Here is a 23,098-nt window from a genome sequence, read left to right as displayed (position 1 = left end):
CTTCTTGTTCAGAGCAGAAAGGACATAAGGAAGTGAATTAGATCTCTGTAATCAAATTTTTGAAACAAGATCTGAAAATATATGGCTGTGTTTCACATTTTCCTTTAGGGGACTAATGCAAATTATTACTACACAGCAGGCTAAACCTTCTGTTTCCTCTCAACAAGCTTGTACATTGCTACTTTTCAGTGCAAAAGTCATAGTCTGATCTGGGGAGCTAATACTATTATACTAACTTATAACAATAATTATCTAGAGTTTACTAAGAACAAGAGTTTTCACAAACAGCATGGGCAATACAGGATTTAGCATTTCATTAATTACATAATCTTTATACAACCTGATACGCCACAAATTTTAGTTACACAATAGATTCCATTAAATAAAAATGTGTGTTTTTTCATTTAAGTTTTGTAAATTATTAGTTAATTTTTAAGATATCTAGGATAAGATTGGCTACTAATTGAAAATAATGCCTCATGTTACAGTTAGAATTGAATTTAACTTCTGAAAAAAGACTTTAAGCACAATAATAAATAGAATACAATGGGAAGTCTTTCAAATTTTTAAAGAAACATTGATTTGTGTGTATTTTCCTGTGTTTTATTGCAACACTATCAAGCAGTGTAGTTATTTCAAAATAATGTACATATGAATTAAATTAAGGAAACTGAGCTATTAGGAGAAAATATGCAACTTAAACCACTCAGTTTTTCTTAATCCTATATCTGACTTTGTTAACAAGCAGGTGCAAGACTTCACACTATAACCAAGAACAATAAAGAAGCATGCTGTCCTCATTTCTCCTCTAATTGTCCTTTTCTCTAAATCATGTTAGTTCCCATTGGTTTTATGTGATATTCACCAGTATTACCTTTTGCTCTTTTCAAGTTTATTGTAGTCATGGAAATAGGAGTACAATCCTTTGATCTCGCACATCACACAAAAGTAATCTATGAGAATATAGCATATGCCACAGTATGAGAAATGCATCCCAGTTGAATTCCTTAGTCAAAAGAATTATGTACCTATGGCATCCTCTGTGAAAGTTCTCTGCAGTGAATTATTCCCACTGTTGTTAACTGAGTACAGCAATGAAAAGGCACTGTCAAAGAGCCTCATGTATATACCTAAGGTAGGTAATGTCCTTATTAACTCTTTCTCTCTTCTTTACAAGGTTAAAAGATGTCTAAAAGCCATCTATAATTATATAAGCAGTTATAGCAGCTAGCATCCAAATAAATGTTTTTTATGGCATTTATCTTCAAGTTACCCTCTTGTTATCCAAGAATGTAAAAAATAGGTAATGAACAACAGAACATCATCCTGCCAAAATGTGTGTCGTGGTCAGTGCATCTAAAAGTGACTTACTGAACCCAAGTGATTCAATTTACCTCTTCTTTACACATTCTAAAATGATACAAAGAAAGAATAATGAAAAGCAGAATCAAACTCTACTTTTAAATCTTAGAAGGAAAGCAGATGGATTTTCTATCTGAAAACATTTACAGGAGAGCAGATGGGTACATGCAAGGATGACATCTAACAGTCATTTTTTAAAGATCTCTCATTTTAAAGATGCAGCAAATTCATAGAAGTAGTGAAAGTAATGAAACCTAACATTTACTCTTTGCCCAGCCAGTGATTTCCTGTGTGGTCTATACAGTGTTTGAAAAATACACAACAGAACACCATTACATCAGATAATGGCTAATTTATGAATTTTTTTTAGACTTCCTTTTATTAAATTGCAGATTTAAAAGCAATTGTAAGCAAGGTGGAAATTATGAAACTGAACAGTCCTCAGTTCCCCACATAAAAAAAGACCCTTTTTACTAATAAGCATTGTACTACCTTAAAAACATGATTGGAAACTTTGAAAATAAGTGATTTAAGCATTCAGGGAATTTTTTTCTGCAATAAAATGCTTCCTCAGTCACTATCCCCTGCTTGATTTACACCATCCACATGAGCTTAACTTTACAAAGTTTGTGGGCAGATGTGCAAAGGTCAAATTAAATCACCAGTAGATTTTATAATTTTATTTCTTTTATTGAAAAGATCATTAGGCATATGTGTAAGGTATCCACTAAATCACTAATGGATCACCTAATCTCACTTCTGCCAGTCAAAAAGTCTTTTCCAATATACTATAATATTATTTTACCATCATATATGATCCCCTCGATCACATTAGCCTCTCTAAAATGTGATTGCAGCTGAAAGTACAGTCAGACAAGGATCATGATTTATAATGATGGGCTATGATTAATAGTCCAAATTACCTCTTAGAAAGCACAGTTTCAAAAAGGACAATTGTGTCTTGTCTTTTACATTATAAAAAATGAGAGCAAACAAAATCTTATGTTTAATAAAGACCAGAATGTCTGCCCATCTGGAAATATTGCTTATAGGGACCCTCATCCTCTCCCACTATGATACTTACACCACTGTTTTCTCACAAAACAATCTTTTGTATTAGAAGGGAAATTATTGTTTTCCAGTAATTGTGATGAATTATGATGATTTCAAAAGTTATTTTCTCAGCTCAGAAAGAGATTCATTAGTGCTAATAAAATACACATCGAGATATAACCAGCTCCCTGTGATGCTGGCTACGAGTTTAACAGGTTAAAATTTCACAAAATGATGATAAAAATACTAAAACCTGCTGCTTCTCTTTAAAGCATATAACCAATTTGCCACTCTACTAACATAAAACATGCTAAAGTGACAGGCCATATGAAAGAGAAGAAAAACAAGAAGCCTTCAGGGTTCTTAAATATGAGTCCTTTGTGTAAAAAATTTTTGAGCTACATATGCATACAATTTATTTTTTAAACAAATAATATATACTTATATTACTTATAAATAAATTTATAAATCTAAATAATATATTTGTATTATTTATAAAATAACACAAGGTGGAACTATCTTGATCTAAAGAAGTCTTCTTTATGAAAAAGAGTTGCCTTTAAGGAAAGGGCTGAATACCCTGTGGAATGTATTATTCTAAGTTTTATGAAGGATTCCCAGACATTTTCAAGATTTAAGAAAAACAGAAACACTAGTTCCATGAAAATAAACAAAAACCAAGCAAAATTTCACAAAAAATGTATAAAAAAAATCCAAAATAAAATCTCATAGAATAGATATTAACAGGACTGATTTTTCAGTCCTTTTTAATTTGCCTCCTGAGCTCATTGAAAAAAAATGCTTCTTATCTTGATCTGAACTATGGTCCCACTAAAAACTAATTTTCATCAATATTTCTTTTATTAAGTGCTAGTGTTGCTAATATGGGATCTGGCACAAATTGACCAATATTATACGCTTTCATTGGTCTCAGGAGGCCCAATCCTGCAAACATGAATGCACACGTGTAACTTTACTCTGGCTAGTAGCCTAACTGACTTATTAATGAGTTAATATGTAAATGCATTCATTTAAGCAGTTGCAGGATCTGTCCCAGGTTTCCTGACAGCAGTCTTCCCAGGCACCTTGGTGGCCCCAGACTATGGATGCTGAAGCCTGAGACACCTCTCCTGCTACAGGGTGTCTAGATGTGAAAACCAATTCATGCACAAAAGTTCAACAACTCCTTTTTCCAGCAGCACTACCAGCTGGAGCAGCTGAAGAGATTAGGACCAAATTCTGAAAGCAATTATCCAGAAGAGAATAATTCAGAACTAACATTGCTAAAATACCTCAATTGTTGCTTGCTCTAACAGTATTTCACAGGAGCTTTTCTGGTTTTGGAGAGCCCGTTACAAGGTACCCTGAAGATATCAGGCTGGCTGTAAGGAGTCAGTTCCGTAGGGTGTCAGGTCTGCAAACACACCATAGGGGTTTCCTCACTTATGCCCACTTCAAAGAAGCATGAAGAACAATTTCTCTTTATTACAGTTTTTAACTAGATTTCTTTCCCCTGTGATGATTAATTAGGCGTTTGTTACAATTTGCTTTCTTTCCACCTCTAAGAATAAATGTACCCTTCTGCTAATCAGACACAAACAAAATGTTTTGAAAAGTAATCACTTGCTAAAAGAAATGAAAATTGGGCTTCTGTGTTGTGAGGAATGTACACACATAGCACAGTGAAATTTAACACGGGTAAATGATCTGACTACCTCAAAGTGAAGTTTCTGCCTTCCTACAGTGGCCTTTCACCCTGCCCTTTCCTCCAATCTGAGGAGAGCTGATGTTGATGGAACATATAATGGCTCCTTTCCTGTGTAGTAAAGTCAGCAATAAAGCTCAGTAATTAAGGTGACTGGGGAGGCCCAGCCCAGCAGGCTAGTGGTGTGGCGAACACTTTCAGAACTTCAAACAATATCAAAGTCACTGAAAAACTGGCCTAGCTCAGGACTGGTTTGAATTAAGCCTCACTTCCACACGCACTTTTCAAATCCAAGCTCAAACAAGAAAGCCAAGGCCTTCTGGATTTCATTAGAGCCAATTATCTTATCTGTTTCATCTCAGGCCTGACCCTAAGGCTGGCAAACAGCTATTCAGTGCATTTGTGTGGTTGTTTGAGAAAGCCTCCAGCCAGCCAATGGCCTGAGGAACCTCTAATTAAAACACAGTTGCCCCCTGCCTCTAGTGATTAAATATTTTCAAGCTTTTGTAAATAATTTTTCCATTCTTTGCCCCAAGCCTCAGAGGTCCAATACATGCAGTAATTTATTTAGTTTGTCAAAGAATATTGCTGGAAATAAAACTATAATAGAAACTTAGGAAACTCTTATGTCTTGCCTTACTTCTGCAAGTGACATTCTACAAGCTTGCACAACATATCTACTGTTTCTTATGTAATTAAGCCTTAATAACCACATTGTGTTTGAAGAGATACAGTGTACAACAGGCACTACCTTTCGTTGATAATCATCATGTTTCCTCAGATGTCAACAAGATATGTATGCTCACGGGCTTCATGAGATCACAGATCCTGCAGATGTGATACTGAGAGATATCTGTGCTTCTGAGATGGATGGACTCTTCTGAGAGGCTGCACCACACTTCAAACAAAACCTTTTTGGGAAGGACTGAATCCTACCAGTAGCATCCTTTTGGAACTGAAGCACAGCTCCAGAATACAGATCCTTGTCACCATGTCCCACATAAATTCTAGTAACTAAAATTTGCATGAAAGACAACTGAGCTAGAGGACTTACTCTCTCCATCTCCTTTTCTCAAACCCTGGGAACACACTGCCTTTTCCATGAGATCAGAGAACCTGATTCCAGTTTGATTCTAGCCTTGGTACCACACAGTGCTCCACTCCAAGTCATCCTGTGCCCCACATGTGGCCAATGCCACCACTATTGAGCGTGTGCATCTCTCATGCAACATGCAACGTGATGGGGAGAGGAACAACTTCTATCTCCCAAACTAACCTCTTAACTCCTCACATCTTACTATTATTCTTAACAACAAGAACAAACACATTTATATCAGTAAAATGCATTGGAGGTACTGTCATGAACCAAAGCCAATTGCATAAAACACTAAAATCGCCAATCACAAAGAATGAATAAAAATATGGCTCATGTCTGTGTATTCTATAGAGACTTGGGGAACAATAGGCAGAAGCTGTACATGCCAGAAAAACAGAAGCAGTCATAGCAGTAAAGGAATTTAATCACTGTCAAGTTTTGTGTGAGGTGATATAGCAAAATAGAAATGTAATAGAATATTTCAAGGAAGTTAATGAACCAGTCTCGTAGCTGTTTATGAGAATACCCTACAAGTATGAACTTCATGACACAAAAAAATCAGAAAACCTCTACCTGGTATCATATGGAAAATGAAATTCATAAGAGCATTCTGAGAATGACATTGCAATAATAAACAAAATGGCTGAAACTCAGAAATCACTTCAGGTGGTTGGAATGGTAATACATTCTGTATTTCAGAGACCTGCTACAGAAAGAATTTGCAAAATTTAGACATTGCTGTGTTGTGACTTCCAACAGAGAAGGTCAAAGGTTACACAAGAACTTGCCTGACTGACAGGCAGAAAAATGGTTTTGCCTATAGAGAGTGGCAGTAGTAATGTCTTGAGGATAAAAGTTTGGTAAAGTTGAGTTTCAACTAAATGCAGATTTCCTCAGTTAGTATATAATAAAGTTACTATAAAATTTCATGATGTACAGAGGAAACATACCTGGAACGGAGAAGCCACTGGTTGACAAACAATAATTCAATTTGCATTGTGGACAAGCTGCCCTGCAGAAAACCACAAAATAGAAGATACCAAGACCAAAAGCAGAATGTCATGGAATAACTGAAGAAAGATGAAGGAGGCAAATATTGATTCTTCCAAAAGACAAGTTACAGGAGATGTTCTATGTTCAAGTATGGGTGGAGGCCAGGGACTATCAAGCACAGAAGTCAGGGAAAGACGAATTTACAAGAAAAAGTTCATAGGGAGAAATAAAAGTGGATGACACACAGGCTAGGAAAAATGAGGGTAAAATATAATCACTGAGTTTGGGTCTAGGAGGGATTTATTTTAAGAATGGTTTCAGAAGAAGACTGAGATGCTCTATTGGAGGAGGTGTAGAATCCGAGGAAAAACAGCAATATGTACACTCAATAGTCTTGGGGATAGAGAGGGAGAAAGGAGAAAGGAAGATGGAGAGCTTAGCAGAACTTCTTTATAATGAATTATGATTGTATTGCAAAGGACAAGAGCCTCTTGTGAGCGGAATGAGAGGTTAAATAGACAAATAAGGGAAAAGAAAAGCTTATGTCCCAGGTAGATCAGTAAATGAAAGAGCCTGAGGGCCTGGTAACAGGCAAAAGAGTTTTGAGAAAACTCAGACATTTCTGAGCATCTGAGAAAAACAGATGAGGAACAACTTTGTGATCAGAGGCATGTGACAGAACTGTGGGAAGAAAGGGATGTTACAGATGCTATGGAAAACTTGGTGAATGATCAAATTATGACTCCAGGAGAGAAATGTGAAAGGGGGAGGTAGGGTGGAGGAGAGGAAAAGGGAGTATTAACAATCTTGGAAAATTATACTGCTTGGTATTATTGGAAATGTATTTCTGATCTTTCTGATCTCTTCCAATCTACTACATTCCAAGTACTTCCAATCCAAAATTGGCTTTGCAAGATGACAGAAGACAGCATAAAAAACTCTGCGTTCGTTCAGCAAGTTTTTACATAGAAGCCAATGACTGAACTTAGAGCAAATCAAAACTGACTAAAGAGCACTCATCTATGTCATGGTTTTAGTTTCAGGGGCAGTTAATACTTAGCAGTGGCCCATCTGATGGAACTGAATGACAATGAAATCACTGCATTTTTTATTAGTTTGGAAATAAAAGGATCTTCAAGCTATTACAAACTCTGCGTTTATTCTGCTGTGTGTGCAGTTTTTAATAAGAATGACACTGAAAACGATGGGCAATTTTTTGAATTTTTTTTTCTTTGTTGAAAAAAGAGGCAAATGATTAGATAATAAATTGTAATTTTCAGATCCAGAGGGAATCAGTTTCCACAGTGAGTTCATCATACAGAAAGTAAAGCACATGTTAATGAATCATGAGGAACGAAAAATGCCTTTGACAGGAATTGAAGCACTTTCTGAGGTTTAACGATATATTCTTAGCAATACATTCTTAATCTGTAAACATCTTGATTGAAGAGTTAGGAAGGTTAGACTGGATAGGGTGAAGAGCTCCCACTCTCCTACTAACCTAGTAATTCAGAACTACAACGCTAACTTTTTTTGAGAAGTGTACTTTTTTTACTAAAACATAATCTTTTTGTATACTTGCATCTCCTTGATATTTTTCAGAGGGAGACTTTTTTAAGCGTGAGGAAAAAGAAATCAAGCCCCAAACATTCCAAATAATCTGACAGCAAAGGCATAAATTTCAGATGTGATGAGGTCAGGTTCAATCCTTTGATGTGTAGGAATGGGTGACAACAAACTGTCTTCACTCTTTCACACTGTCACAGAATCATCAGATTGGAAGAGAACTTCAGGACCAGCTTGTCCAACTGTCATCCCAACACCACCTTAACTACCCCTAAAGCATCTACCCAAGTGCCACATCCAGACACCTCTTGAACACTTCCAGAGACCGTGACTCTGCCACCTCCCTGGGCAAATTATTCCAGTGCCAAACCACTCATGAAGTGATTTTTTTCTCCCCTAATATCTAACCTGAACCTTGCCTGGTGCAATTTAAGGCCAAATCCAATCCCAAAGCATTGAGATTTTTCACTTAACATTTTCTAACATCCAAGAAGCGATGTCCTCACCAAAAGGTTAGATATGAACATTATCATAAAAGGGTTTGAAACACAAACACTTAGTTGTTTTCTTGGAAACTTCCAATAGTTTTGGTTTTGTTCCAGTGTAGAAAAAAAGTCACATGCCATAACCACAGTCAGTTGCTGCTTACTGGAAGTGCTGTCTTTAGTCATCTGTGCTTTAGTAATGCATCCCCTGAACACGAGGGACACAGCACCAGAGTCCTGTCAACTTACTGACAGCAAGAAAAAGAACCAAATAAGCTGCATCATGCCTTCAGCTCTCTTCCTTCTATATTCTGATAAGCATGTACAGTCCTACATGCATGACACAGGAGAAATGCATCCCAAACATAGCTATCTTCAAACTGGCTTATCCTGTGCTGTAATTTGTTTTCTCTAATTTGTTTGCTTTCATTTTCCTTTTTTTAAAAATAAATTAATAATCTTGGTAACTTTATTTTAACAGCTGATATGAATATCACTGAAAGGCTTGTGGTAGGTAAGCATATGAATCAGCTAATAAGATCCTTTAAAAGCTTACTTTGTTTCAAGGCATAACAACTCATGAAACTGCTTGTACATAAATATTTGACTGCTTAATTAGGTTAAATGTAGTCACAGTGTTTAAGATAAAATCCTGCCACATTTACTCAGTGAAAAGCCTCTGATTTCACAAAGTCTTTTATCAATGATTTTTCAAGAAGCTACTACTTTGTGTAAGCAACAGCTCTGTATCTTAGCTATGAATTGTGGTGTTGTGCACAACTGAGGTCTGCATAAACTAATGACACAAATGATCAATTGCCTTCTAAATTGTAACCCTAGTGTATGTGATTACAGGACAAAGACCTCACTTCTCCTGAATAAAAATATACACAGTGGTAAGTCACTCTACCACTAAGCATTTTTCTTGTAATGCTTGTAAAATTAATGTCTCAGAGCTTGAAGTCTGATGGATTCCCTCACACTGGGTAATGACTTACTATCCAAGAAGCTGTACTGATTTAATGGATTACTGATGGCCCAAGTAGTACTGCTAATACCAAATAATGATGAGTCATAGACCTCCCTGAACTTATTCATTAGACATCTATTTTTGAGACATTTATGTTTTCATAGTTTCAAACATCTCTCCACAGGACTAAAGGCTGACTTCAAAAAGTAATGAAATACTTGGAGTTACGGCTCCAACAATATTCAGTAACCAGAATCCTTGTAAGATCTTGCAGCACTGAACACAGTGCTATTCAGCATGTCACAATTTTATAATCTGGCTCTTGCCAGATTTTCTATTTTTCTTTAGAATTACTGCAGCTTTCTTTTCTAAAACATTTTTTCTATGAAAAATGCTTATTTCTTTTGTGCAATTATTGTATAGCTAAAGTGTAGCACAGACACACAAAATTATTGGGATAAAAAATATATCTCCAAGGAATTATTTGTGCAAAAGCATGAGAATATCTATAAGCACAGAAATGCCCTGGAGGTACTCACACAAACTAACACTGAGACACAGGTGTGTGAGCACACCAGAACCTCACAACACTTCTTTGCAATCCTGCTTAGATTAGAAAGCAACAAAATAAAAACTCCCATTTATTTGTCTTCTTTAAGTATTAAAAGAAGAATAGTGGAGATCTCATTAGCTAAGCTAGCTAAAGAAAGCATGAATAAGAACTCTGTAGCTGAAAGGCCTCTGTTTCTGCTGTTCTTGAAACAACACTTCTGTCTGATTCTGGATAATGGGCTTTTAATAAAAATATCCACCAAAGGAAAACAATTAAACAATACATAAAGCACCAGGGTGCAATCTAGTGGTTCTGTTACAGTCTGGAGCTGTTCCAGCAGAGAACATGTGGATATTTTTTACAGGCTGCAGTGTAGTTCTCAAAAGTTATTATAAAGCAACAAAATTTAAATTGGGACTGGCCATCTATATAATCACTCAGTGTTGCTGCAGGACTTTTAATTCTGATCTGAAATTTATCTTCATGATAAGAAGAACACAGATATTTTGATTTTTACAGTAAAAGCATCTTCTCCACTCTTATTGCTGTTTAATTTCTTCCAGGATGTTTTTGGTGATATTTCTCAACTTTTCCATCAAAGTATTTGACAATATGGCAATTCTTTATCCATACACCTCTATTCTTCCATCTTTCTGGCTTAACAAAAATTGGAAAATGGTTATATTGGGAAAGAGTTCAGATACTTTACAGTACTTTGAAACTACAGACCATGTACGGCTTGGGGTTTTAATCAAATAGTTTTTAACCTGAAGCACATAAACCTGACACATGCCATTTTTTATTATCCTTTCTCCTCCACCCCCTACTCTGCCATGTCAATAAAAGCAACTGTGCATCTGTAGAAAAGTAAACCAACAGTAATTAATTTCTGTAATGAACGGTTTCACTTTTGTAGTTCCAGTGAATTAAAGGAGCACCACATACAGTTTTAAAAATCCCAGTACAGTAAAGGTGAAAATTTAGGGTATTCAGTCAGAAGAAGTTAGATTTTCCAAATAAAAGCAAAGAACTAGGCAGAACAAGAGGTTGCAGGTTATAAACACTGTTGCCAGTTTTAGTTTTATGGTGAACTTTGAAGTATAACAAAATGCTGAAAAGCTGTTTATACCACTGTTTCAAATGCTTTTAACTCTGTTTCTTCATTTCCTAAAGACTCAATGCTCAAAACATTTGTCAAGGAAAAAAAAAGCATGAAAATTTATCATTGTTACAAAACCTTCATCACCACACTCAAAAAAGAATTCTAAAGTCACAAATCATCAGGACTATTGAATGTTTACATATGAAACTTATACTCAAAGCAGGTTTAAAAATTATTCCAAGCAGACTTCTACCTTCTTCAAACTTCTTCAAAAGAAATTGCTCAGGCACTCCTAAGTTATCTTTCTATAGCTGATGGTACATCTTTGAATTCTCCTAAGACATTTTCTATGACAGAAGAGAAAAGAGAGACATTTCTGGTTGAAATGAGCATCTTTTAAAGACGCCTGGTAGAAGTGACAAGGTCAGAAATTAAAAAATTATTGAAACTGTAAATAATACCTGCAGAATGCTCTGGGTGTCTGAAAGCAAACCATACACATTCATACAGAAAACATTGTTTAGATTTCCTAGAGCTTCCATGACTGCGTTGTGTTCAGCCACATTTTTCTTCCTAAATGCATTGCCCTTGACAATGCAGAAGGACTGTGGGTAACAAGCAGTCTCAATAATGTCCACTTGCATTTGGGTAAATCATGATCTGCCTGTCATACACTACTCAGAGATTCTGCCTTCCTCTATACACAGCAAAATGCTGAATGTACTTCTGCCAACAATTAGACAAGAGAAATAACTATAGTTGAGAGAACTTTTAGCAGTTATTACAAAGCAATATATTGGGAAATAAATAATTAGTTTCCATTAGTAAAGATAAGGATGGCATTTGGCAAATTCTGAGGCTATTGTGAGTAGAGTTCACTGATAACACAACAGGTTGAAGTTCTGAAGATGTTACTGGAGTTCACTTCTTCTTTCATTGACTCATGAGGCTGAATAGCTAATTTGGTTTTTTTTTTTTTAAACTACTCCCATGCCTTTGTTTTTTTATCTCTTTGAAGACATATCAAACATTATCAAACATTTGAATCAGAAACTGAGTCTTATTGTAGTTTTTAGATCTCATCTAGTATAATAAAACCTCAGCAGCAGCTTCTGGAAATTACAGCAAAAAAAAATTAATAGCATGAAGTTATGGGTATTAAGAATCATTGTTTAAAAGAACTTTATACTCAAAATCTATTCTTGGTGGAATTCATTAAATATCCCAATACAGCACTGTACTATGACTCACTTTCAATAGTTGGGTACAGCTGAGAAAAAATGCTGATTTTTGTCTTCTACATTATTTTGTTATGTTTATCAGAAACCAAGGTTTCTACTCAGAGAGTTACACAACATTGCAGAGCAGGGATGACAAAGACAGCCATAATAATATTCAAAATCATATAAATCGATGGTTCGCCCTCATGTGGTGTATTTAGCTCATTTCCAGAAAATAGCCAACCCTCAGAAATGAGCAATTAAAGTGATTTGGCAAGTGGATACATGTCTAAGTGAAGAGAGATTGAAGAATACCATAAATACTGTATTTTGAGAGAAGAAAAAATAGGAAAGGACATTACACAGATCATACAAAAGTATTTAAAATAATAAATGTGGATAGGGAAGAATGTGAGTTTCATCTACACATGTAATACACAAACAAATGGACATTTAATGAAAGTGGAAGATTAGTGATTTGAGTTAAAACACAGAATTTTTGTTTTTCAGACACACATACTTAAAACCATGAAATTCAATACCAACAGGATAAATGAAACTTCTAAAAGTTATCTCAAATTCCCGAGTCAACAAAAAAGTTTTAAAAGTAAAATGTACAGGAAAATTAAATTCATAAATAAAAATACATGCCATGTATACTTCTATTAAAAAACATAAGGCATGTATAGCAATATTGTGTTCTTCTTAGCATTTATGAGTTAAATTCTAACGTAAATAGTAAAGAAGAACTACTGTCAATATCTATGCTGAAACAGAGTTATCAAGGACAATATATATATTAAAATATCAAAAAGTACTTTTACAGAGTTTTTCATTTGAAATGTCAAAATTAAATGTCATGAGATCTGGTAAGGAAAAACTATGGAAAAAACCAAATTGTATACATCAATTCAATATTTCAAATTAACATAACTGCGCCCTGTATGGCCACAAGATGAAAAAGAATATTTTTGGTAATATTTTTGAGCACAGACTAGAATACAGAGAGTTTTAAACATACTGATTTTCTCCCAAAACAATCACTAAGGACTGCAAGACAGGATGAAGATTTTCTGCACACCTTTGTTTTCTTTCATTTTTACATTTTAACACATGTGATTTCAACCATGATTTTAATTTTGAACTTTGTTTAAAATTATATTTTGGGGTAATTACAAATGTATTTTAAATTAAATCATGGATATAGCTCATCCTTAACTCTGCCTTATTGCTACCTATTTCTTTTGAATTTGCTCCCCTTCTTAAATTAAAATCAAACATGTGACTGCTAAAAGATAATATTATCATGAGCTATTGCTAATCATTCCAAGAATCACACACACATACATGTTTCATTTTATGCAAGCTTTTATGGCCAGGTTCATTAATATGCTGTGGCTTTTTTATGCTGCTCTGGAGTAGTGCAAAGCAGCCAGAGCATACTGGCTGGTTCAGCTAAATTTACAACTCCTTTGTTGAATAAAAGCAGTGCAAAGCAGTTGGAAGGCACAGCCCAGTTTCCTTCTGTCTCTTGCTTCTCTTTCACTCTTGTGAGCACTCTCATTTGTTTCCACCACCTCCTGCATCTTCTGTATTCCACTCTACAGAAACAAATCTCTCCTGTCCCCTGCAAACTGCAAGTACACACAGAGACATATGTGCATGTACAACACAGACCTGAGCCTCTTTCTGCTGCCTGCTTTACTGAGCACATCTGGTGCAATGTGGAGCTTATGAAAATAATTATTTGAACATTACTAGTCAACCATTGCTCTCATTTTTTTCTAGAACTGTTGGCAGAAGAGAGTGGATTACATCCTCATAAACTCGAGTGTAAAATCATCGTCCTAGAAAACAGCCACCATATCCTTTGGCTTTCAAAGAGATTAAAGCAAATTTAACCTGAATAGGTGGAACTAAATGATGAAACAAATTCTCTGGAGGGATACTTCAGAGCTTAAAAATAATGGAAAAGAGCTGTGCATTTTTGTTATCTTAGGAGAAAAGAAGAGATGCCTGTCCTTTAGAAAACTGTCATTATTTCAAGGAATTTTTTTGTAGCTGGGCCAGTTCCTTAACTATGGTAAACATCAAACAACACTCTTCTGGCAAAATTAAATGGCATAGTGATTTGATTACTGCAATTATTTTCCATTCTACAGAAAGTTCTCTATCCTGCATTTTCTACTACCTCCATGCAGTTAACACATGCAAACTTATTTGCTTAGTAGCAATAAGAAAGAAATGAAACCATCTTTTATAAATGAATGAGCAGTCTTCATCTTCAAATTGGCTACAGCCACTTCAATTTGATTTTGCAATAGAAAGAGTTAGTTCAAAAATATAATAAACTTTTCATGTAGCGCAGAAATCAAAATGGCAGACACAAACCAGCACCCTAATTTTTCCTGTTTCCCGCTACAGTCCCAGGGCAGCCACTCACTCAGCATGCCTTTGAAGTGATTACTCTGTGCTCAAATTTTTCTGTATTTTCACACGTGAAAATTGGTTTTTCCTGAAGAAATGAAAATATTTTGTCAAACAGTTTGGATGAAGACTGAGGTGGAATATTATTCAGTCCTAAAAACCTTTACATAAAATAGATTTATCTAGTTATTTATGCAGTGGGAGATAACTAGTATTCTGCTACCTGCATGTATATATGTATGTGTGTAAATGCTTCTAAAATATATATTCTGACATAAAAACTGATATCAAGTACATTGTCATATGTAATACCTAGTTATGAGCTGAACTCTAGGGACAGAAAAAAAAAGCCTTGGTCTCTTTTTCTGTGAACATTATCATTTAGAAGGATCTCTGCTGTGAAATTTGACAGTCAATCAAGCAATAAATAACAAGCTACCTAGTGTCAAGGCTGGTGACACTCCAAATATGTGCTTGGCACAATTCTAGGATGAAATTAGGGCTCTGCTGGTGAGAAAGTGAAAGCTCTGTGCACTAGTTGGAGAGTTTTAGATTATTTAAATGCAAATTTCTCAGTTCCTAAGAACTCAAAGGACTAGGCTCTGGAGCCAGCAGGAAGCCTCGGCTTCTCTCCAAACAGGCTCCAGCCATCTCACCCATCTGCAAACTTACACCTTGGTTACACTGGAGAGGACCTTCACCAGTATCCACTCCTGCCTTCACTGGTGAATGAATACTGCCCAACCTCTCTGTCTATTGGTAGGTATATAGAGAAAATATCTCCATTTCCCCCCTATTTTTCTCCTAAGATTGAAGATGTTGAAAATTTGCTCCACAACTTAGTTTGAACCTTCTCTGTAAGTCTGTCTATAAAGCATGTAACCTAATGTAAAAAACCAAATAATGTTTTCCTATCTCTGAAATTCACTTATTTTCTTAAAAACTGACTTGTTGTAGACAGAAACTCCAGAACAACAGCTGATTTGTTGTGAGAGCATGGCGACTCTTCTATTGATTTTCTGTACTGTTCTGGATTCTTGCCAGTCTCCCAGTTCTGCTCTGGACAAACTGAAAACTTAAACCATCATGTGTGATGTTTTGAATAATAGCAAGGATAGATTCTGGCCCATGGATAAGTGTCTCTTTACTAGGAGCTGTAAATTTACCTACCACTCAGACCAGATCTACAGAAACAGCTACCTGGTCTGTCCTAAGTAATTCACAAATTTTTGTATCCACCCTTCTAAGTTGCATGCTGTTTACTTCAATGATCCCCACTCAAAACTGTCATACCAGTCATACTAAATCCATGTCAGCAAGACCTACAGAGGGCAAAAAGCCTGTGATCAGGTCAAAAGGGGCTGAGAGTGTAGGGAAACATTTCCTGTTGTTGCTTGGAGAAAAACATTCACATTCATTACAACATTAATCACAAAGTTAAATGGATGCATTTAAAATAGCAACATTAAATTTTTCACCATCACCAATTTTTTCTAAAAGGAAATTCTAAACTTAAATTTGAATTTATTTGCCTGAAAAAACATATAGTTAAGTTTATGTCTGCGTATGATTAGTCAGAGTGTAGTAAGTTGCACAAATTTTATTTTCCTAGTCTTGCTTTGCTTAGGAACAGAGACTGAAAATCCCTCTAACTGAAGCAGAATAATAGGCATAGCAGCAATACTAGCTGCTCCAAACAATTTACTAGTGTGCCTTAAAATAGAACTGTGAAGTACATATTTGTAAATGCACTCTTAAGCCCAGGTATTTTTCGTCATGGTAGCAGGGGTACCAATTATGGTTACAGTCTCAGTATGTGAGTGTTCTGTTGAATAAACTGGGACCACCATTCTCTGCATCATTAGATGGCCACCTATATCATTAGTGGGACGGTTTGGATCCAAACCAGGAATGTTGGGGTGGAAATACCAGATATATGAGTATCAGACACTAATACCAGTGAATTGAACCATTCCGTTCCTTAACTTATGTAAAAATCACATGGAAGTATAGGAAGTATCTTGGAAAGAGGTTGATGCACTACTGAGTGTAGAAAATTTGGAGTCAGATGCCATTTGTTTAGACTCTTTTTAGATACAGACAAATACAAATAAAATTAAAACTTTTTCCACAATAATAGTGGGATGAATGTGTAAGGCTATTTCTCTCCCTAGGGCTTAGACTATGATTTCAGGTGTGTTGTTTATTAGAAACTCTGCATATTATTTAATGGGCTGCATGGAAGTTCTTTGGGAAGAAAACAAAAAAAAAAAAAAAACCCACAAAAATTCCAACAAACAAAACAAGAGTTTAGTGGGTTTTTGTGGTGCATTTTCAATAGAGTATAGTCAAGAACTGTATATGGTAATTGCACTACTTCAAACTAAATGTCTTGAAAGACATTAGAGATACACATTGGTTTTCTCATTGCCTTTCTTTCATATCATTCTTTTTTAAATGAAACTCCTTTTCAGAGGTGTAGCATTTGCCCAAATTTGAAAGATAAACCCCACACCTTCCCTAAACTTCACTAAACTCTTCCACTGGATTGTTTAACAGTGAAAGGAAATGGTGTATCTAAGACAGGACACTGAAACTCTAAAAGATAGTGTTTTGAACTATTCTTATCTCCTCTGGTCCCATGAAAATAAGACTTAATAGATAATGAAGCATCACCTATGAAGGAATAAAATTTCATTTATGAATGAGCTATTGAGAATATTCATTATGAGTGAGCAAAGAGAAATACAGAATGCAACATTTCCTATCATTCTCATTGCAGTATGTCAAAATTGTTTACTTTTAATTCAATTACACTTTACTGCAATCTGTAGAAAAAAACATAATAGTCAAAATTGTGAGCATCATAATGAGTTTTTTAAATGAATGAAGAACACTGGATTTGCACCATACTTCATACTTCTTTCTGTCTGCTCTACTGGCATCTAACTGCAATCAATGTGAATGTGAGCAGTAATTTTCTTCTGCCTGGCATAATAAATACTTACATATAAATTTTCTAGGCAGGGAAGTAAGGAAGCTCAAAGCAATTTTACTGCCATAGCATAATAATGAAAACACAAATGACCAATTAAATAAAAATTTTTTGTTGATTCTGCATGGATGATCACAACTATTAAATGACCCATTTTTTAGTTTACTAAACTCTCATATACTGGAATTCCAGGATTAATTTATTTTCACCATGGATTATTGTCCTGACTTTCAGTATTACATTAGCTCTTATTAATGTGCTTTTGTTCTACAAACAGTTTTCAAGACTTTTAAATGGTACCAACCTGAATGCTGTGAGATACTCAACATCACCCATAGGAGGATCCAAGCCACCTGTCCAAGCAATATTTATGTTATACCCCTCGCCAGGGCCACTTCCAACCTGAAAAAAAGAAATAAAATGCCAAAAAGGGAGAAAAAGCAGAAAAAGGAGGAGGAAAAGAGAGAGGGAAAGGGGAGAAGAAAAAAAGTTCTCAAATCTGCATTGGAAACAAACATCAAACAACATGTCAGATCAGCCTTGTTTGACAAGGACTGCTCTGGGTTATGCACTTGTTCTCCACTGGTCCCCTGCTCCCAGTAGACAATTTGGTAATCTGGTGTAATTTAAAGAACCAGGGAAGGACAAGAAAATTAGGGGTAATCATGCAACGCAATTACCTGAAAGATACAAATAAAAATGGGGCTCTAAAGAAATAAACCTAACCTCATTTGGGGCTCCACTGCCGGGGAAGAAGTTGCCTTCATCATAGCGATGGAGGGAAACATACAGGATGCTGGGGTCAGCATAAAAAGCCTGCTGTGTACCGTTGCCATGGTGAACATCCTAAAGGAGAAAGAAAACAGATGACAAATGTAATAATGTCCAACTCAGTGTAGAGAGCTCAGTTCTGCTTTCTTTTACACCCCCCTCCTCTCTCTCTCTCTCAGTTTCTCTCCCTCTCCCTTGCCCTCCTTTTGTCTTTCCCTTTCCCCCTCCCTTCACCACCCCATACTTCCTGAACTTTCAGGCAAATTACTCTTTAATGCACTCATTTTTTAAACTGGCTTCTAAAAATCAGGAAACCATAGCGAGCGTGCCCTGGAGACTCCAGATGAGCAGTCATTGAGAAATCCCAGTCCTTTTGTACAATTAGATATTTATACACCGGCTCTTTGTACTCCTTGCCTCAGTGATGGAATCTAGCATCCTGTTTTATGGAGGAATTTTATGACTTATTAACTGCCAACAGTTCATAACCCCTCAGGCTTAATTAACTAGCCTCATTGGCCTCTGAAGAAAGACTAATGTTTAAACTAGAAACTAGTATTTTGCAGAAGGATCTATGGTTTACAGAGCTTTTTCACAATTCTTGACAGAACACTAAACATAAGAGTATTCATTGATTTGCCAAGTACCACTATTGAGGTCAAAGGCTCTGCGACCAGCTGAGTAAATTGGCTTTCTTGAAACATTCAGTTCTGTTCAGTCCCTCAGCAGTTAGATCCACATCAAAAGAGATGCCAGATGCAGAAAGGACTTCATACTTCATTTTTGCAAAATCATGACGGCAACAGTTGAAGACACAGGAATATGATCTCATTAGCTATTAAATCATCTGGCAGATAGGATGGTGCCTTCCACAATCAAGGAGTGACCTTGGTCAGCCTCCATATTTCAAACATTATATAATGACAGTGAATAAAATTCTGTCTTTAAATAAAAGGCTGACAAAGAAATGCTGACAGTATATCTATAAAACAAAGGCTGATGATGCAGACATTTCCTTTTTTTGGTTTGTTTTCACAGTTCACTACTATTCTGTGTGGTTAGACACACAATTTTACAAGTGAAATTGGAAAATCCACTTGCCTTTCAGTAAAAGTTAAAATGTTTCTTCACTGGTATTTCTAAGAGGCTGAAAACTTTTAGATATTTTTTATTTTCCTCCTTTAAGCCATCCTTTTGAAATTTCTAATTTAGAGGATTAAGGGGGACAGAAAAACTATGCTGAATGGCAACACTGTCATTGTCACCCAGTCTGTATTTTTTTTACAAATGTTATGAGGTTTAAATCCAATTTAGTGTCTGCAAAACAGAAGTCACATTCTCCTCACTATGCCTACTCCAGGAGGGCTCAAGTTGTACCTCAAGGTGTGCACTGCCAATAGCACAGCAAGCACTGAACATTGCTTGTACTCCCTGCCAGCTGAAGCAGCCCATGAGTTTCACCCACATTGTTCAGAACTCTCTACATTGATTGAGTCCTACTTGTACTGCATTGTGCTTGACTTGGACCTCCTCTGGGACCTCTACAGGGTAATATTATAAGACTTTCCTTTCTTTTCTATGTTGAAAGTACTTGAAACAACATGAGGATGGAGTTACAGCCCAACTGTGACTTAATGCCAAGGTTAAATGTATCACATGAGACGTACAAAGGAGAACACACTGGTCTGTGGCTGTTGAAGATTTCAAGGCAGCCAGTCTAGTGTTAGATGGTTCTGACTGGCAAATGAAGTAAAATCTGGCATGCAAACTAATCCCAGAATCCCATTCAGTCTTCAGCTGTGACAGAGCTAATTGGTTTACTCCAAAACAGACTCAACTCCTATGAGCATAAATGCAAGTATGGATGATCCTGGAAAGAGGATTTCAACAATCTGACAAGCTATGCTGGACACATAGATAGATCTGAAGGGACACAGTAGGACTTCACTTTTTTATTTTGTCTTTTTTTTCCATATACATTTGGGGCTTTAGATATATTCTTTCTGCAACAGTTTCCAACACAGAAGGAAAAATGTTAAAGGGGCATTGAGATATTTCTTTTCCTCATTACTTTTTTTTTTATTATTCAAATCTCAAGCTAGCTTTCTTGTTTAAACTTTGACTCCACTAAGAGCTCTTTTTTGAAGAGCAGTTAGCATCTCTGATTAGACAAAGGAATGTGTTCTTTCAGACTGCGGATGTTAGCATGAGGGAAATTAGCTCATATTCTGCCCTTAGTGGATCAAATGTATTCAGGGTATATAAGACAGTTCAAAACCACAGATTTATGCAAATGGTGGAATGAGGGAAAAAATACTGTCAGATATGTCTTTTATTTTACTGTGTAAATAGATTAAATAGATGAAGGGAAGATTGACAATTAAAAAGTTAAGAATTTATATATGAAGACATGTAGCAGCTATGAAGACTACACAATTTTTAACTAGAGCACACTTTAGTGTGTGGGATTGGATATTACTTTTTAATATTTATATTGCAGTAACATGTACAGCTGCCAACTTGCTTGAGGTCCTGCTTTGCTAGTCACTATCAAAATATAATCTTAAAGGTTAATTCCAAGTCTAACATCTGTAATTCCATTCTTTCCTTCAGATACCCAAACTCTGTTGGTGGGAATAAAGATGTCACTATTAACTTGTTCGTTCATCAAGTTTGGCCTGTGATTTATGCATAGTTTGCATGCATAAGAACTTTTCCATATGAATTTTTGTACATCATTGCTCTGACCATGGAGCAGACTAGGGACTGGACTGCAACTGCTCCAGGAATGAAGTCATCTGTGTCAGCCATGTATTTCTTCCCTTTCACTCGCTGAGTTTTTCTGGTCAATGGGACAGTTGCAGAAAGGCTGAAAATTCCCTATCTGCTTTCCTGAGTAAAGATAGCTTCACAGGTAATCATTTGCACAGGTAATGATTTGCACATTTAACCTTGCCGTGAAAAACTGAAGCTGAATTTCTAAGTACTTATTGGCTAAGTATATCAAAGGGAAGTGTTTTGGGTTTTTTCCCAACGAGGCACATATAACATTTACAGCCAAAAAGACTTAAAAACATTCACAAACTTTGAGTAGGCTTTTCCCATTAAAAATGAGAATAAACAGAGAGTTCACTTTTGACCAGAATTTACAGCAATGAACTGAAAGATTCAAGTCAGCAAACATGCATAACATACAGTAGAAGTGAATTTTTCAGAAATAATAGTTTCTGGCAGTTTACAATTATGTTTCTAAATGACAGCAGAACAATCTGAGAAATATTTCAAAAACATTCTAAGAATATTTAATCTACACATATACTTAGTCTGCCACTCATTTTTCACTTACCATTTCTTCTCCCACACTCCCCCTTTCTCTGCTTCTCTTCAACAGTCAGTACGCATATTTAACTGAACAAAAGTGCTAGATGGTAAGGCCATGACTCCACAATAAGATTTAATTATGAGTGCAGATATGAACAAGATTTAGACTATTAAGCTCTGCACTTCAAAAACCCTTTAACATATTTTGTCTTTAAATCTTTTATCACCTGCAAAAATTAATTAAGTGCAGATGTAACAGGTTAGGTTTTGATGCCAGGGTTCATTTCCTGTCTATGCTTTGTCAGACACCCTATTACACCTCGTCATGAACTGTAGGAAAACAAAAATGGTGCTCATAAATCAGCATTCAACTTTCCTTGGGCTGTGCATTGGGCTGATCCTTTGAGTGCAAGGCAGAGCTCCAATTCATTATTCATGAAAATAATATAGCCAACATGCCAAATGTCATCTGTATTTAAATAATCCATTTGTTAAATTTATTAAGTATTGTGTAAAATGCCTTCTATTAAAATACAAGACTAATCCAATGAAGTGGATTTTTAATCACATAGGTTTTCTTCAGGGAACCACTAAAACCTGCAATACATGACTAGAAAACTTCTTGGGGGGAACGATCTGTCAATTTGTTTAATAATATCAAAGTTATACAACAAGTCAAATCATTGCAAACTGGGGAAAGTTTGTTACCAATGCAACAACATTCTTTAAAGAATATCTGACTACTTAAAGTTTCTATTCTGTTGGGAAAAGTAAACTTGGGTTCTGTAGGGTTATTTTAACAGTGGAAGTATCAATTCATTTAAGGACCATAAAAGTTGCCCTGATCTGTGCCTTCTTCTCATTAAATTGCAGTTAACACCATTAAAGTGAAACATAGATGTTTATAGCTTCAGTACTGCCATCCTGGCTTTAATGAGTTCCCAAAATCAGAGGAAATGCACACCTTTATTACTTGTAGGTATTAAAAGCAGGAAAGTCAGACTTATAAATACAAATTCATTATCTTTCATCTAGATGCACTTCAAGTGTGATGCTTGCCAAGAATACATACCAGATCTACAATCAATATCTTGCCTATATTTAGCTTGTCTCTCAAGTATTTGGCAGTAATTGCAATCGAATTAAAAAAGCAGAACCCCCTGTGGAATAGAGAAGAACAGAAATAAGAAAGCAAATCAGTCAGGAAAACAGCTATAAATAATGTTCAGAGCATTTTAAAAAATGCTATATGATCTCTGAGGCCATAAATCTGCTTCTGGGAGTACCTAGAAAGGCTTTTCAGTCATCTGCTAGCAATTACAGTTCTTCAGAGACATGCACAATGCAGGTGATTGCCAGTAACCTTAGTGCTCCAAGATGGGCAATATTCCCTGGTACTTACATGGCTGTTGATTCTTCAGCATGATGGCCTGGGGGCCTTACAACAGCAAAGCCATTCTGTAAGAACAAGATAGGTTT

The 23,098-nt window shown here is 35.8% G+C and overlaps 1 protein-coding gene across 1 annotated transcript in view; it reads right to left on the bottom strand.

Moving 5' to 3' along the window:
* The window catches only part of HDAC9 (histone deacetylase 9), a 274,618-nt gene that overhangs the window by 77,004 nt on the left and 174,516 nt on the right, over positions 1-23,098 (bottom strand). The window contains exons 18-21 of the mRNA XM_058801306.1: positions 23,022-23,077; positions 22,692-22,779; positions 18,254-18,373; positions 17,832-17,929 (exon numbers count right to left, since the gene is read on the bottom strand). Coding sequence (XP_058657289.1) covers positions 17,832-17,929; positions 18,254-18,373; positions 22,692-22,779; positions 23,022-23,077 — 362 coding nt within the window. The remainder of the gene's footprint in view (positions 1-17,831; positions 17,930-18,253; positions 18,374-22,691; positions 22,780-23,021; positions 23,078-23,098) is intronic.

The sequence above is a fragment of the Ammospiza caudacuta genome, chromosome 1, assembly GCF_027887145.1.
Source record: "Ammospiza caudacuta isolate bAmmCau1 chromosome 1, bAmmCau1.pri, whole genome shotgun sequence".
NCBI classification, from domain to species: domain Eukaryota; kingdom Metazoa; phylum Chordata; class Aves; order Passeriformes; family Passerellidae; genus Ammospiza; species Ammospiza caudacuta.
Note: the sequence above shows the minus strand (reverse complement) of the source record. Positions and strands in the feature narration are given on the sequence as shown.